The 14,218-nt window shown below is 41.8% G+C and overlaps 1 protein-coding gene across 1 annotated transcript in view; it reads left to right on the top strand.

The window, feature by feature from the left end:
- The window catches only part of DCBLD1 (discoidin, CUB and LCCL domain containing 1), a 75,276-nt gene that overhangs the window by 32,529 nt on the left and 28,529 nt on the right, over nt 1–14,218 (top strand). The window contains exons 3-4 of the mRNA XM_018053023.1: nt 11,781–11,915; nt 13,249–13,300. Coding sequence (XP_017908512.1) covers nt 11,781–11,915; nt 13,249–13,300 — 187 coding nt within the window. The remainder of the gene's footprint in view (nt 1–11,780; nt 11,916–13,248; nt 13,301–14,218) is intronic.

Below are 14,218 nucleotides of genomic sequence, written 5' to 3'. Positions count from 1 at the left end.
TAAGCATATTTTAAAAGAATTAGATGGCTCAGAGCCACATAGAGCGGGTATACACGTACATATACATATATGTTGCATCTATATATTTGTGTCTTTGTATAATAATTCTGAAGAGCATTCTCGGAGAAGCTGCTTGTTCATATATTTGTACTTAAAATGTTTCATCCAGTGATTTGAATATAGTAGATACTCTGTGAATAAATGGTTTAAAATGTGAATTGGCAAGTTCAGTGGCAAGGAACCAGTTAAGCAAAGCATGTAATACTTATTTGCAATATTAAACAGCTGTCTGTCAAAAAGACAGTTAACATGGAAAGCTGCTTATGATGATGTTGTTGTTGAGTCGCTAAGTTGTGTCCAGCTCTTTTGTGACACCACATACTGTAGCCCACCAGGCTCCTTTATCCATGAGATTTCCCAGGAAAAAATACTGGAGTGAGTTGCCATTTTCTTCTCCGGGGGATCTTCCTGATCCAGGGATTTAATCCGACTCTCTGGCATTGGCAGGTAGATCCTTTACCGCCGAGCCATGATGTAGTGTTAGGTAAAATATGAACACATCGTAATGTTATAATAATAGAAAAAATCTCTGAACAGAGTGAGAACATAACTGCAGCAAATTGTCAGGAGGAGGATTTTAGAAGGTTCAACTTGGTGTATTTTGTCTTCCCTTGACTCTTGTTTTCTTTAATAAACATTTGTTTCTTAATAAAAACAAGTAGATTTTCTTTGACTAAGATCACTGACTTTAGACCTATATTTTAATTTAGTCCCCTAGTCAGTTTGAACTTCCTGGCATCTGCCAAGAAGGAAGAGGAGGCTGGAGTGCTTTGTTGGCCTGGGTGAGCTGAGGGAATGGGCTTTCCTGTGGGGCTCTTGTCCTGCTCCCTGGAGGAGGTGAGGCCCCTCTGCAGCCAGTGTGGCCCCAAGACTGTGGAGGGAGGGTCCTAGGGACGCACAGCACCTGGAGGGGAGTGCACACTGCGGGGGAGTGGGGGTAGAAACACATGCTCTGCAATACGGCCTGCAATTCCAGTATACTGGGCTCTAACAGCTACATGTGTGGCTGAAACAGCTAAATAGTTTTGGTTTATCCAGCTCAGATTTTTTTCAATAAATTGCTAAAACCCATTGCCAAGAGATTTTAAGACTTAACACTGTCAGACTTTTAAATGTGGAGTTAATGTTTTGAAAGAGAATTATGTCTTCTGGCCTTCATGTTTGGAAGCTCTGCCAAGAGTGGACATAGTTGGAATGTGATTCATTAACCGCTGTAAATAAGCTGAGGTTGTAGTTTTTAATCATTATGCATTTAATTTGTAATGGTTCTCCCCGCCCACCCCACACTGATTTTGTTTTAAAGGTTTGGTGCATATACTTTGAGGGCTTTCATTCATGGTAGCAAAATGTACTGTAAACAGGTGTGACCCACATCAGCTTTCACAGTGATCAAGCAAAATATACACCTGAGCTCACTGATTGTTGAGAGACCTGATACAAACAAGGTGGGATGATTCTTCTTCTGTTTGTCAAGAATAATAATTATGGCTGATATTTCAGATCCAACGTCAATTAGAAGAGTGCACTTATATACCTATGGCTGAGTTAAGACACGGATTCTCCTTTTTAAAATACTCTTTAAGCAGCCAGGAATCAACAACTTTAACAGCCTTGCTTTAGAACGTATGTTAAGAAGGAGGTATGATTCTTCAGTTCAGTTCAGCTGCTCAGTCGTGTCTGAGTCTTTGCAACCCCATAGGCTGCAGCATGCCAGGCTTCCCTGTCCATCACCATCTCCCGGAGCTTTCTCAAACTCATGTTCGTTGAGTCGGTGATGCTTTCCAGCCATCTCATCCTCTGTCGTCCCCTTCTCCTCCTGCCCTCAATCTTTCCCAACAACAGAGTCTTTTCCGATGAGTCAGTTCTTCGCATCAGGTGGCCAAAATATTGGAGTTTCAGCTTCAGCATCAGTCCTTCCAAAGAATATTCAGGACTGATTTCTTTAGGATGGACTGGTTGGATTTCCTTGCAGTCCAAAGGACTCTCAAGAGTCTTCTCCAAGACCGCAGTTCAAAAGCACCTATTCTTCAGGGCTCAGCTTTCTTTATAGTCCAACTCTCACATCCATACCTGAGAGTATGATTCTCAAGATATTTTTAGACATAAACTTTTAAACTTATAAACATTTTTGGATATAAAACATATATACTGACTTTTAAGATCATGTGTACTAATATCTGGCCAAAAAAAAAAATTTAAGAAGTAATATACTTTTCTTGGAGATTTTTTTTCACTGTTACTGAGGGCATTTTGCATTTCAGTTTGAGGCCAAAGTAACAGAGACTTCCTTCAGAAGAAACAGCAATGTCCCTTTCCTGGTCTAGAATCCATTCGGGTTCATGAAGCATTTAGTTGTATAGTTCAGTTCAGATTGCTGCTGAGTCTCAATCTCCTCCCTTTTATATTTGTGATATAAAATAATGTTAGTTGTATAAAATAGTAAAATATCTTGAACTTGTGGGGAGAGTAGGTGCTGATTCAGGCATTGTGTTGTACCAGTATACCTACATTTAAAATATGAAATGTCTCATGTTGTTTATTCATGACACTGAAGAGGGAAGACTGTGGATTCATACTAAAGATCATTATTCTCAACTTGAAAACTTGTTGGGCACCCTGTAATCTTAAGTTAAGGTTAAGTTAATGTTAAGTTAGTGTATTGGAACTTAATGTTAAGTTCCATTTCCAGTCTTGCTGACCACAAGGAAGTCACCCAGAGGTTTGTTTCTGCCACCACTGTTTGTGGGGATCACAGAGCAACTGTCATTTCTGTTTCCTGATATTTCAAGATTTACTAGGTCCCAGTTTTCCATGAAGGTTGATCTTCCCACAGTGGGTAGTTTAGGGCTGTTCCTAAGGACCTGCTGGAAGAATCTTGGTGGGAATATTGGTCCCTTGGGATCTCAAAGGACCTTGTTCTGATGGAATTTCATAGACTTCCACACCCAGGTCACTGTGTTTCAATAAAACCAGGTCTTCAGCATGGACTGAGATGAACACGTCTGTTTCTGTGTAGAGTTTTCACTTGGGCTTAAGAGTGCAGACTCTGGAATTAGACTGCCTAACTCAATTCCTGCTTTACTGCTTATTTTAAAATTACTTTGACCTTGAGCAAAGGCCTTGATTTTCTGTGTCTCCATATTCCCTCCTTCAAAACGGGCAAAATAACAATATCTGCCACATATGGGTGATTGAAGCACTTGTATATATAACTTTAAAGTACAATGTATGGCCCATAATCAGCACTCAGTCAGCGTTAGCTACCATCATCATTCCCTCCCTCCTTCCCCTTTTCTTCCTGCCTCCCGCCTCCCTCTCCACCTGCTCCTTCTCCTCAGTGGGCTAGAACACAGTCTACTGTTTGTCTAACATGTCTGTCCTTCTTGCTACTCCACACGCTCTCCTTTCAGCCAGAAGAGGCTAAGCTGCAGCAGGACGTGCCATCTACCCCTCCTGGTGCATCCCTGGTAACCCAAGCTTATCCACACCAGTCCCAGCCTGTGGCAGGGGTTTCCTGAGTCAGAAGTAGCTTCATGGACAGCTTTTCTCCATCCAGCTTCATGAGATGAGCAGAGAACCCATGTTCCCTAAGCCCATAGTTCATTCAGTTTGGATTGTTTTTTGTTTTTTTTTTCCCACTGCCACTGCCAGTTCACATCTTTATGTCTATTTCTTATAGAAAAAACTTCCTAATTTTCTCCTCTTTTCTTTCACCAGTCTCCATTCCCTCCAGGCCGTCTAAGATTATCTTGTTAAATATTGTTATGATAATTTCTTTCTTTATTTCAAAAATGGTTAATTGTGCGCCCCACTGTCTACAGGCAATAATTGCTAGCTTGGTGTTCAAGGCTGGCTCACTCACTCTCTTCCCCATCCACATTCAGCCACATCTCTGAGTCTTCGCATCTCTATGCCCTTTCCAAAGAAACACATCACACAGTTTCATGTCCAGTACATTTGATGCTGTCGTTTTTTCCGCGTGTCCCTCTCCTGTTCCGTCTGCTTTTCTGCCCCTTACACACACACACAGACACACACATACATACACACACAATACATGCACACACATACACATACACACGCATACACACACACACACACACATACACACACACACACAGTGTGAAGACAAAGCAAATCCGATGCTAGTTACTCTACAGCCTCCTCTGATGTGCAGCAGCTCCAGATACTCCTCTTGGGCTCACGTTGGTTTCCAGTGGAGCACCAGTCTCAGGTGGAGATCATTGTTTTAACCTCTCAGCTGATATGGGGTTTCCTGAGGAAGGAACTGCATTTGATTCATCCTTTGATCATCCCCTGTTGCTTGTCATAATCTTACACTTGCAGACTCTCAATCAACATTTAATGAATCAAATTGCATGCAGCTTGATTTTGGCAAACATACATTTGAAAGTCTATAAGCTTATAAATTTGAGTATCTTTACTCACACTGTAGGAAGATTTATAATAAGATTCCTCTATCAATAAACATCTGTTCTGCATTTAAAGAAAGACTTAATTTACCTACAATTTTAGGACTTTTATTATATACAAAAGACCATGAAACTGTATAGAAGGTGCCTGCAATAGAGCGTTCAGCTGTGCTGTACACTGGGCTTTGGGGCTCTAGAGTTACTCACTTAACCCTCATAATAGCCCTGTAAGAGGGGGCCTATTATTAGCGTCCACACATAAGGAAACTGAAGCTCAAAGAGGTCAAGTCACTTGCTTATAATCACTTAGCGAGATCTCGGATTCAAATCTGGACATTTGGCTCTAGGGACCCCATTCTTAAGCACCGTGCCATTCCCATTCAGGGTGACAAAAGCTATCTGATCTCATGGTTTGTGCAGAAGTGAACTGTAATTCTTGTTCATTATTTGCTGGAAGAAATGGAAACCTCTGCAGGCCTTCCCCTAGGGGTGGGTGTCCTGAGAACCAAATGGAATTTTGAGAAATCACTCACATGCAGAGTGCTAGTATAAATTTAAGGCTTAAAAAAGCACTTCTTAGTTAAAAAATTAAGGGAGACATCATGGTCAGTGAACCTAATTATAGTCGGTTAAATTAGCTGTGTTGCTAAATGACTTGGGCTATGGAAAACCCAGGAAGTTCCAGAATTGTTCTCTTACATTTCCTGTACTCCCACCTCCACCCCCAGTATTTTTTAACCATTGTCAGTGAGTTAGAAATACAACAATGTGAAGTCAGCCATTAATATTTATATTACGCCAGGAACAAGAGAAATGGGAAAAGTCGGAAATAATACTGAGTGTTTTGACTCATAACTACAACACGATTTCTGTGATAATAGTTTAGAATGATATGTATCTGGCATATTGCAATAAGATCTAATCATTATGACTTCTCTGTTGATTTAAGAAAATTCCAGTTAGAGAAAAATGCAAGATTGGCAACCTCTATTTTATACATGGTTTATGTCTCAAAGCCATATTACGGAGAATGCAGAATTCTTATGACTTCTCTGAAGATAAAACAAAACCCTATGAAGAAGCTTTTGGAAAATTATTTTGGGGCTTCCCACACCCCAGAAATGCATTCTCTTCTATCACTGAGGCGGCTTTGGTGGAAATGCTTAAGAAGGACTGCTTTTTCTTTTGCTTTGTTTTGCCTTTTATATCAAGATAGAATTCAGAAAGAATTGTAAGCATGTGAAAAAGTTAGGGGACTTCCCTGGCAGTCCACTGCTGCAGGGGGTGCTGGTTCCATCCATGGTTGTGGCCCTAAGGTTCCCACATGCTGCGTGGCATGGACAAAAGTTTTTTAAAAATACAAATAAAACGTATCTCTTAAAAAAGTTGTGTCAGCCAGAATGTTCCATGCTAGATGTCTCATTAACATAACCATAAGCCTCAAGGAGAAAAGATATTGGCCTCTTCCTTCTCCTTTTCCTCAAGCACTTCCCCAGAGATACACTGTGATTCATTTCAGCAAATTGCCATCTTTTGTTGGGTGAAAAGTGATCACCTAGGTAGGTTCTGGAGTGAAGGCTCTTCTTGACTCAAGTCCTGTAGCCCCAAGGAAAGCTGCACCTTTGTCTAGGAATCTGCCTGGTTCATTTGTCATCTGTCACTGCTTCTTGTCTGGGAACCAGAGACCAAAACTCTCCAGGGATACCACTTACATTCTTACGTGACTATGGTTTTAATGGCACAGTCCAGGAATATCCCTTTTTTATGCAAATTTCCCTCCTTTTCAAAGAAAATGGCCCTGAAAATTCTGTAATTTTGTACAGTGGCCTATTGCAGTTAGCTAGCAAAGACAAACCCTGCCATTTGACTGCACAGGGAAAAAACAAAAAAAACAAAAAAAACAAATGGAAAATGGACAGAAGTCCGGTGGCATTTGCAGCTTTCCTGGAGATTGTTTTATCAGTGCGTCTCTACACCCAGATCTGGGCCACATCAGGTACCACTTGCGTGGCAGCTGGCCGATGGCACACCATGTGGGCTGGCTCTGCCAGTGGCTTGCCCAGGGAGCATCACTTCATCTCATCGGCATGTTCTTATCTGCCATGAAAAATTAAATGTGTGAGTAAGATGGTGCTCATAAGGCTAATGGAGGCTTTTAGGAGTTTTTTGGTGGTGGTTGTTCGATTTGATTTATGACAAATCTCCGGCAAGTTAGTTTTTCATTTGGTCTCTGTTTTCACCCCTGGATCTGGAGAGGGAGAGATCTCCTCTTTGGTTTCTTTTAACAGCATGCATAGCATCTTTTAAACACATCTTTTCACAGGTGAAACAATAATTTAGTGCCATCAGTTTCAAGATTAAAAGCATAAACCCATCTGAAATGACTTGGAACAGTTATTAAACAAAATACTGCCTTGTATCCGGAAACTTAGGCAGACAGGCCATGGAGAATGGAGCGTGAGGATGAATTGCTGCAGGGGTTGTCAGGTTGCCAGAGATTCCAGAGGGCTGGCTCCAGGCAGACAGTTCATTCTTCCTGGTAGGACAGTTTGCTTTTATTCACACGTGGGAAGATAAAGGGTTTCCCCTCTCAGCTGCTTGTGGAACAGGGGATGTGCTGAGAGGAACTGGCCCACTGTGCTCAAAGCAGGCAGCTCCTAGGGTTCCTGGCCCTTATTCCTTTTGTCCAAGGAGTCAGTCCATTGTCTGCCAGCTCCTGGCCTCATGTCTGGTGCCAAACGCCACAATGCTCCTCCATTTGGTATCACTGATGGCTTTTCCCACAATCCAGGGTGACTCACTACAAACCACAAAAGGTAGAAGGATTTATTTCTCGCAATTTTCTTACTACTTGATGAACTGCCTTTCTGCTGTCTCCCAGTCAGATGGGAATTTGTGGCTACAAAGATGGAACCTGCTTCCCAGACAAGGCTAGAGGTAGGGAGGAGGTTGGAGTTGGACAGCAAGTCCAAGTTCTGTGAAACACACAGCACTTCCAGTTGTAAAGCAAACATCCATGCAGATTGTGAGGCTTGCTCTTGGGTCTGCTAGAGTTCTAAAGAACCACTCAAAAGGGTTAGGGTTCAGCCTTGAATGGGAATTGAGGCAGTTTTACCAGTCTAGGAACACTGCGCAGGAAGAGAATATAACCACAGCCAAAGCTAGAAGTCACCTCTGAGCTCTTAATGCATTTCCAATGACACTGGCATCGTGTATTGTTCAAATACAGGTGTAGATCCTTTTTAAAAATTGAGACAGAGAGTACCCAAGAGTAAATACCTCTTTTGGGCAGGTGTGGTTGGAGAAAGTCTTTCGTAGAAAAAGATATCCTCAAGGGAGTCTGGCTGAAAACTGAGAACGTAGGACTTCCTGGTGGCTCGGTTGTCAAGAATTCACTTGCCAATGCAGGGGACCTGGGTTCGATCCCTGGTTCGGGAAGATGCCATATGCTGCCAAACTACTAAGCCCGTGTGCCACAGCAGCTGAAGCCCACACTCAGGGCCCACGAGCCACAGCTCATGAGGTCCATGAGCCTAGAGCTTGCGCTCTGCAATGAGAAGCCCGCACAGTGAGAAGCTCGGGCACCGCAGGTAGAGAGCAGCCCCCACTCTCTGCAACTGGAAGGAGCCCACACGCAGCAACAAAGACCCAAGGCAGCCAAAAAGTTAATTAATTAAAATAAATTAAGTAGTTAAAAAAAAAACTGAAAGAGAGAACTTAGGATAGGCTTCTAGGATCCTTCTGTGGTTTCTAATTAATTATTTTTCCTTCTCACTGCCAGTCACACTTTTCTGTTTCCATCACTTTTCCCTTTTAACCCCAGGAATGCAGGTATTAACTCTTAAGTCTGTGAAATGGAATCTTTATCTGTCAGACCTTCAGACAGGCAATAATTTGAATGTTTTGCCAAAGGCAGTGGCAGCCGGTTCCCAGCTTCAGTTCCCTGCTCTGGACTAAAGCTGCCTCCTGCTGTGTGGTGGCTGTGCCTTGATGAACCTATCAAATAACTTTTAATGATGGCACTTGTATAGGCAGGACATATCCTATCCCTGCTAAGGTTTAGTTATGTTTTTGCAGCATATCAATGAGAATGTGGGAAGGATGGTATCGGTGGGTTAAGGGTGATTAAAGGATGTGTGTGTTTACATTATCTTTCTTTGAACTTCTTCTAGAAATGTTTACTGGGACTTTGCGGGGGATGCAGCCAAATTAGAGTTTTACTGTGTGTTTTTGATTTGGGAAATTAATATGTATTGCACAGCAAGTTAGCATGATGGCATGCACTCTTATCTATACATGGAAAGTATTTATGATTTTGCGGCCTTTCCTTTCAATTGTTCCATGAAAATCTAAAAAAAAAAAAACCCTCCAATTATTCAACCGTGAGAAAGTAGGACATCCTGTCATTTGCAACAACGTAGATGGACCTTGAGCACATATTGCTACGTGAGATGAGTCAGATAGAAAAAGACGAATAGTGTACGATCTCCATTTACATATGGGATCTAAGAAAAGACCAGTTCATAAAAACAGACAGCAAAATGGTAGCTACCAGGGGATGGAGGGTGGGAAAAAACTTGCAGTGAGTAACAAACAAACCCTAGAGATTTAATGCACAGTTTAGTGAATACAGACAACAATACTTTATTGTAATCATCACCTTGCTGAAAGACTACTACTTAATTGTTGCAACCACTCAGAAGAAATGATAAGTAATATGATAGATATGCTAATTTGGAGAAGGAAATGGCAACCCACCCCAGTATTCTTGCTAGAGAACTCCTTGGACAGAGGACCCTGGCGGGCTACAGAGGACCCTCAGGGGGTTGCAAAGAGTCGGACACAACTGAGCAACTAACGGCAGTGCACATGCTAATTATCCCTACAATGACTATCGTATTAAAATACATAAAGACGCCAAACTAACGTGTTGTCTACCTTAAATTAGTGTTATATGTCAAATATACTTCAACGAGAAAAATGTCAAGTTCCCACTGATGATCAATTTAGACTTGCTTTTCCTCACTGTTTTTGTTAGAACTTGTTGGAATGTAATAGAAGTTAAAGGAGAGATCGGTATGGCGTCAACATCACTGTTCGGATAAGCCTTCATGTTGTTATTTCTTCTTGGAAAAAGTAAATATGGGTTAGGAAAATATTTTGACTTATTAATAGCAACAAGTAACTAGTTATTTCATCTTTGTTGTTAGGTTTGCAAAGCAAGTATCTCACTTAACCTGTGCAAATGAATTTGAAATGTAGTTAAAACTGAGAATCAGTTGCAAAAGTCAAGCACAGTAATGACTCACTTTAATTTTGAAAAAGCTTCTCATTCTACTTTATTATGCAAAAATGGATTTAGTATTAATTGCTTATCTTCTGTGCTTATGAGCACTCTTAAAGATCAAAAAATCTTCTCCTCCTGCCCCCAATCCCTCCCAGCATCAGGGTCTTTTCCAGTGAGTCAACTTTTTGCATGAGGTGGCCAAAGTATTGGAGTTTTAGCTTTAGCATCAGTCCTTCCAATGAACACCCAGGACTGATCTCCTTTAGAATGGACTGGTTGGATTTCCTTGCAGTCCAAGGGACTCTCAAGAGTCTTCTCCAACACCACAGTTCAAAAGCATCGATTCTTCGGCACTCAGCTTTCTTCACAGTCCAACTCTCACATCCATACATGACCACAGGAAAAACCATAGCCTTGACTAGATTGACCTTTGTTGGCAAAGTAGTGCTTTTGAATATGCTATCTAGGTTGGTCATAACTTTCCTTCCAAAGAGTAAGCGTCTTTTAATTTCATGGCTGCAGTCACCATCTGCAGTGATTTTGGAGCCCCCCCAAATAAAATCTGACACTGTTTCCACTGTTTCCCCATCTATTTCCCATGAAGTGATGGGACCAGATGCCATGATTTTCGCTTCCTGAATGTTGAGCTTTAAGCCAACTTTTTCACTCTCCACTTTCACTTTCATCAAGAGGCTTTTTAAGTCCTCTTCACTTTCTGCCATAAGGGTGGTGTCATCTGCATATCTGAGGTTATTGATATTTCTCCTGGCAATCTTGATTCCAGCTTGTGCTTCTTCCAACCCAGCGTTTCTACTATACAGCCTTGACGGACTCCTTTTCCTATTTGGAACCAGTCTGCTGTTCCATGTCCAGTTCTAACTGTTGCTTCCTGACCTGCATATAGGTTTCTCAAGAGGCAGGTCATCAGACATTAGGATTTCATCATATGAATTTGATTGGGACACAATTATTTAGACCATACTTTAAGCAAATTTGGGCTTCCCTGGTGGCTCAGATGGTAAAGAATCTGTCCACACTGCAGGAGACCTGGGTTCGATCTCTGAGTCAGAAGGATTCCCATGAAGAAGGGAATGGTAACCCACCCCAGTATTGTTGCCTGAAGAATTCCATGGGCAGAGGAGAGGAGTCTGGTGGGCTACAGTCCATGGGGTCACAAAGATTCGGACACAACTGAGCAACTAACGCTTTCACTTTTTGTTTTTTTTCTCCTTTTAAGCCACTTAGGAGGCCCCTGGAACATCACTTGTGTAATAGCACCGTCCTCACTGTCTGGCACATCTGTGTGTGTGCGTGCACTCGTGCGCAGTCTTGTCTGGCTCTTTGCGGCCCCATGGACTGGAGTTGCCAAGCTCCTCGTCAGTGGGGTTTTCCAGGCAAGAATACTGGAGTGTGTTGCCATTTACTTCTCCAGGAAATCTTCCCAACCCAGGGATCAAACCTGCGTCTCTTGCATTGGGGTGGATTTTATTTTTTTAAACCACTGGCACCACCTGGGAAGCCCCCAATATATTTGATTTTATTAAACAATTTATTTATTTTATTTTGGCTATACTGAACAGCACGGGTGATCTTAGTTCCCTCATGAGGGATTGAATTCATGCCTCCTGCATATTGGAAGGACAGAGTCTTAACCACTGGCCTGCCAGGGAAGTCCCCTAATATATTTGATTTTAGTTAGTAGTGTTCTTACAAAAATAAAAACCTATACTTCGGGTTGTTCATGATTAAATCAACTACTTCCAGCCCGTTGCCTATCTAGAGTTGGCCACTGTCCCCGCCCCGGTTTGTCTGTGTAATTAAGTTTACCATCAGTCTCTGCCTCTCAGTCTCAGTACAAAGCAAAATTTCAGTTGGTAAAGATGATAATCCTATGTGTGTGTGGTTTGGTAAATTTGACCTTTAAGGAAGAGAAATGCATGAGCAAATTCTTTGTACTGGTCTAAGTTTTGAAATGAGCCACCAGCATGCTTTGTTTTCAGGTCCGTATTGTGGAAGCATGACTATGCCCAAAGAACTTTTGCTGAACACCAATGAAGTAACTGTGCGCTTTGAGAGTGGATCCCACATTTCCGGGCGGGGTTTTTTGCTAACCTATGCGAGCAGTGACCATCCAGGTATGGCGGAATAACCAGCATAAATCTGTAAACCTTTATCTGTCTTAGAATTCCTCTTGCTAGTCATCATCTCTGGACAGAACTGTGACCTCAGAATCAGAATTGAGATGTGAGGGAAGAGAAGAACACAGTATCTTCATAGGTATTTAGTTAGGTCTGAACTGAATACTTTCATAGCACATGTTAGATTGATCACTGACTTATATGGGAGAGGGTTGACTTAATTTTCCAAGAAAGCTTGGATTGTGTATCTTTAGGGATATGCACCTGACCCTCCTGAGGTCTGGCTGTTCTCTGGAGCTCTCCCCCAACCCCCTTCTTAGTCCAGGAGACAAGCCTTTTAACCAGTGATACCCCCTGCCCCAGCCCTCATACACACCAGCACACCAGCCTGGGAGCATGACAAGCACATGCTTGTCACCGAGTGCCCCGTTCATCAAGCTGCACATCAGCGGGAGAGAAGAGGAGCATGAACACGGATGGGGAAGGAAAACATGGCCTCTGTTCCAGGTCTCCAACTCCAGAGTCATTTCCGTGCAGCCCAGGGCCTCTCCAGGGCCTCAGACGTGCCCACAGTTTCTGCTCAGTTCCCTGTAGCAGAAAGAACTCTGGGAACAGGGTACTCCATTTATTTCCTGCTCAGCCAACCAGATCTGAGCAATCCTAGCAGGCCCCTGCATGGCCAGTGATTGGCATAGGTTGCTTCCTAAGAACCACTGAAAAGATTAAGGAAAGAACTCCTGCAGCAAATATATTTTGGAAACTATTGTAAGTGCATCTAAAAGCACACAAATCCACAGCATCTTCGAGTTTCCATTCTTAGTATAAGTTCAGTTCTGTAAGTTGCTTCAGAGAGCACCTTTCTTTTAAGTCTTTGGACCTCATTGATCAAAGCTGATAGGCACTTTGTGTTCCAGCTAAACGCCACTAGATAAACTGTCAAATTAAAATGTTCCTGAACCTTCTCTGTAAACCACATGGGCTCTTGAAATTGTTTTCTACCTGCCAGTAGAAGGTACATGATCTTTGTAGGTGTGTAGTCAATAGTAACGAACCAACGTTGTTTTTTGGTTGGAAAAAGATTCTGTTACTATCCACTGGATAAACGGTGAAGAACCATCATTGATAGTAGAAAAGAAAGATGAAGGGGCAACTAATGAAATCCTGGGATTAGTGTGTCAGTTTTTATTTATTTTTAAACAGAAAAGTTCAGATAACTAGAGAATACATAAATACTTTTCCGAAACTGTTTCATTTTAAAAGAAATCTTTAGAACATGAGTGTCCTGACTTCTGTTCAGTCTGCTAATTGCAGTTGTCTTTGTTTATGACAGATTTAATAACGTGTTTGGAACGAGGTAACCATTATTTGAAGACAGAATACAGGTAAATACAGTGTTCTACGTGGGCTGCAGTCATTTGTTGCTCTTTTGTTTTCCTTGACATTAAGCCAGATAAAGTACTTTTATTTGTATCAACTTAAAAAATCATCTGTGTTGTAATGAATCAGGAATATTTGAAATGGTTTCTTATACAGCAGAGATCAGCAAACTTTCTGTCAAAGGCCAGATAGTAAATACTTTAGGTTTTGCAGGCTGTGCAGTCTTTTTCTATCTGTTCATGCAGTTTCTGTTGCCTTTGTAGTGCAAAAGCAGCCATAGACAGTATGTGTGTGAATGAATGAGCATGGCTGTATTCTGATAAAACTTTATTAAAAAAAAAAAGTGCAGGTTGGATTTGGCCAATGGGTCATAGTTTGCTGACCCCTGAGTTCTGCTCTAGGACCAGTGTGCCAAAATGGAGTCTATACATTTATTACCTGGCCAGCATTTGGGAGTGACTTTTGTGATTCTGGAGGGGGTTCATTTTCTCTTTCCCACAGGAAAGAGACCTACTGAGAATAGGAGATGAAAAGTTTCACTCCAGCATTACTTTAACTGGAAAAATTACTTGATCTCTTTGATGTACACTTTCTCATTTCTGAAACAAGAGCCTAGAGGGGATTTCTCAACCTTGGCACTGCTGGTAGTTTGGACGATTTGTTCTTGTGAAGAGCTGTTCTGTGCACTGTGGATATTTAACAGCATCCCTGGCCTGTGTGTGCCAGTTGTGATAAACATCTCCAGACATTTCCAAGTGTTTCCGGGTGGGCAGAAATCACCCCTAGCTGAGAACCACTGGTCTAGAAGTCATTGTCAACAAAAACACTAACAACAACTCTTAACTCCTTAGAGTGTTTCTTAGTGCGAAGTACAATTCTCTGGATTTTGTATATCAATAGCTACACAATAAATAAGTATTCTC

This window comes from Capra hircus, chromosome 9 (assembly GCF_001704415.2).
Source record: "Capra hircus breed San Clemente chromosome 9, ASM170441v1, whole genome shotgun sequence".
In the NCBI taxonomy this organism is placed as follows: domain Eukaryota; kingdom Metazoa; phylum Chordata; class Mammalia; order Artiodactyla; family Bovidae; genus Capra; species Capra hircus.
The sequence above is the reverse complement of the archived record's forward strand: the minus strand, read 5'-3'. Positions and strand labels throughout refer to the sequence as shown.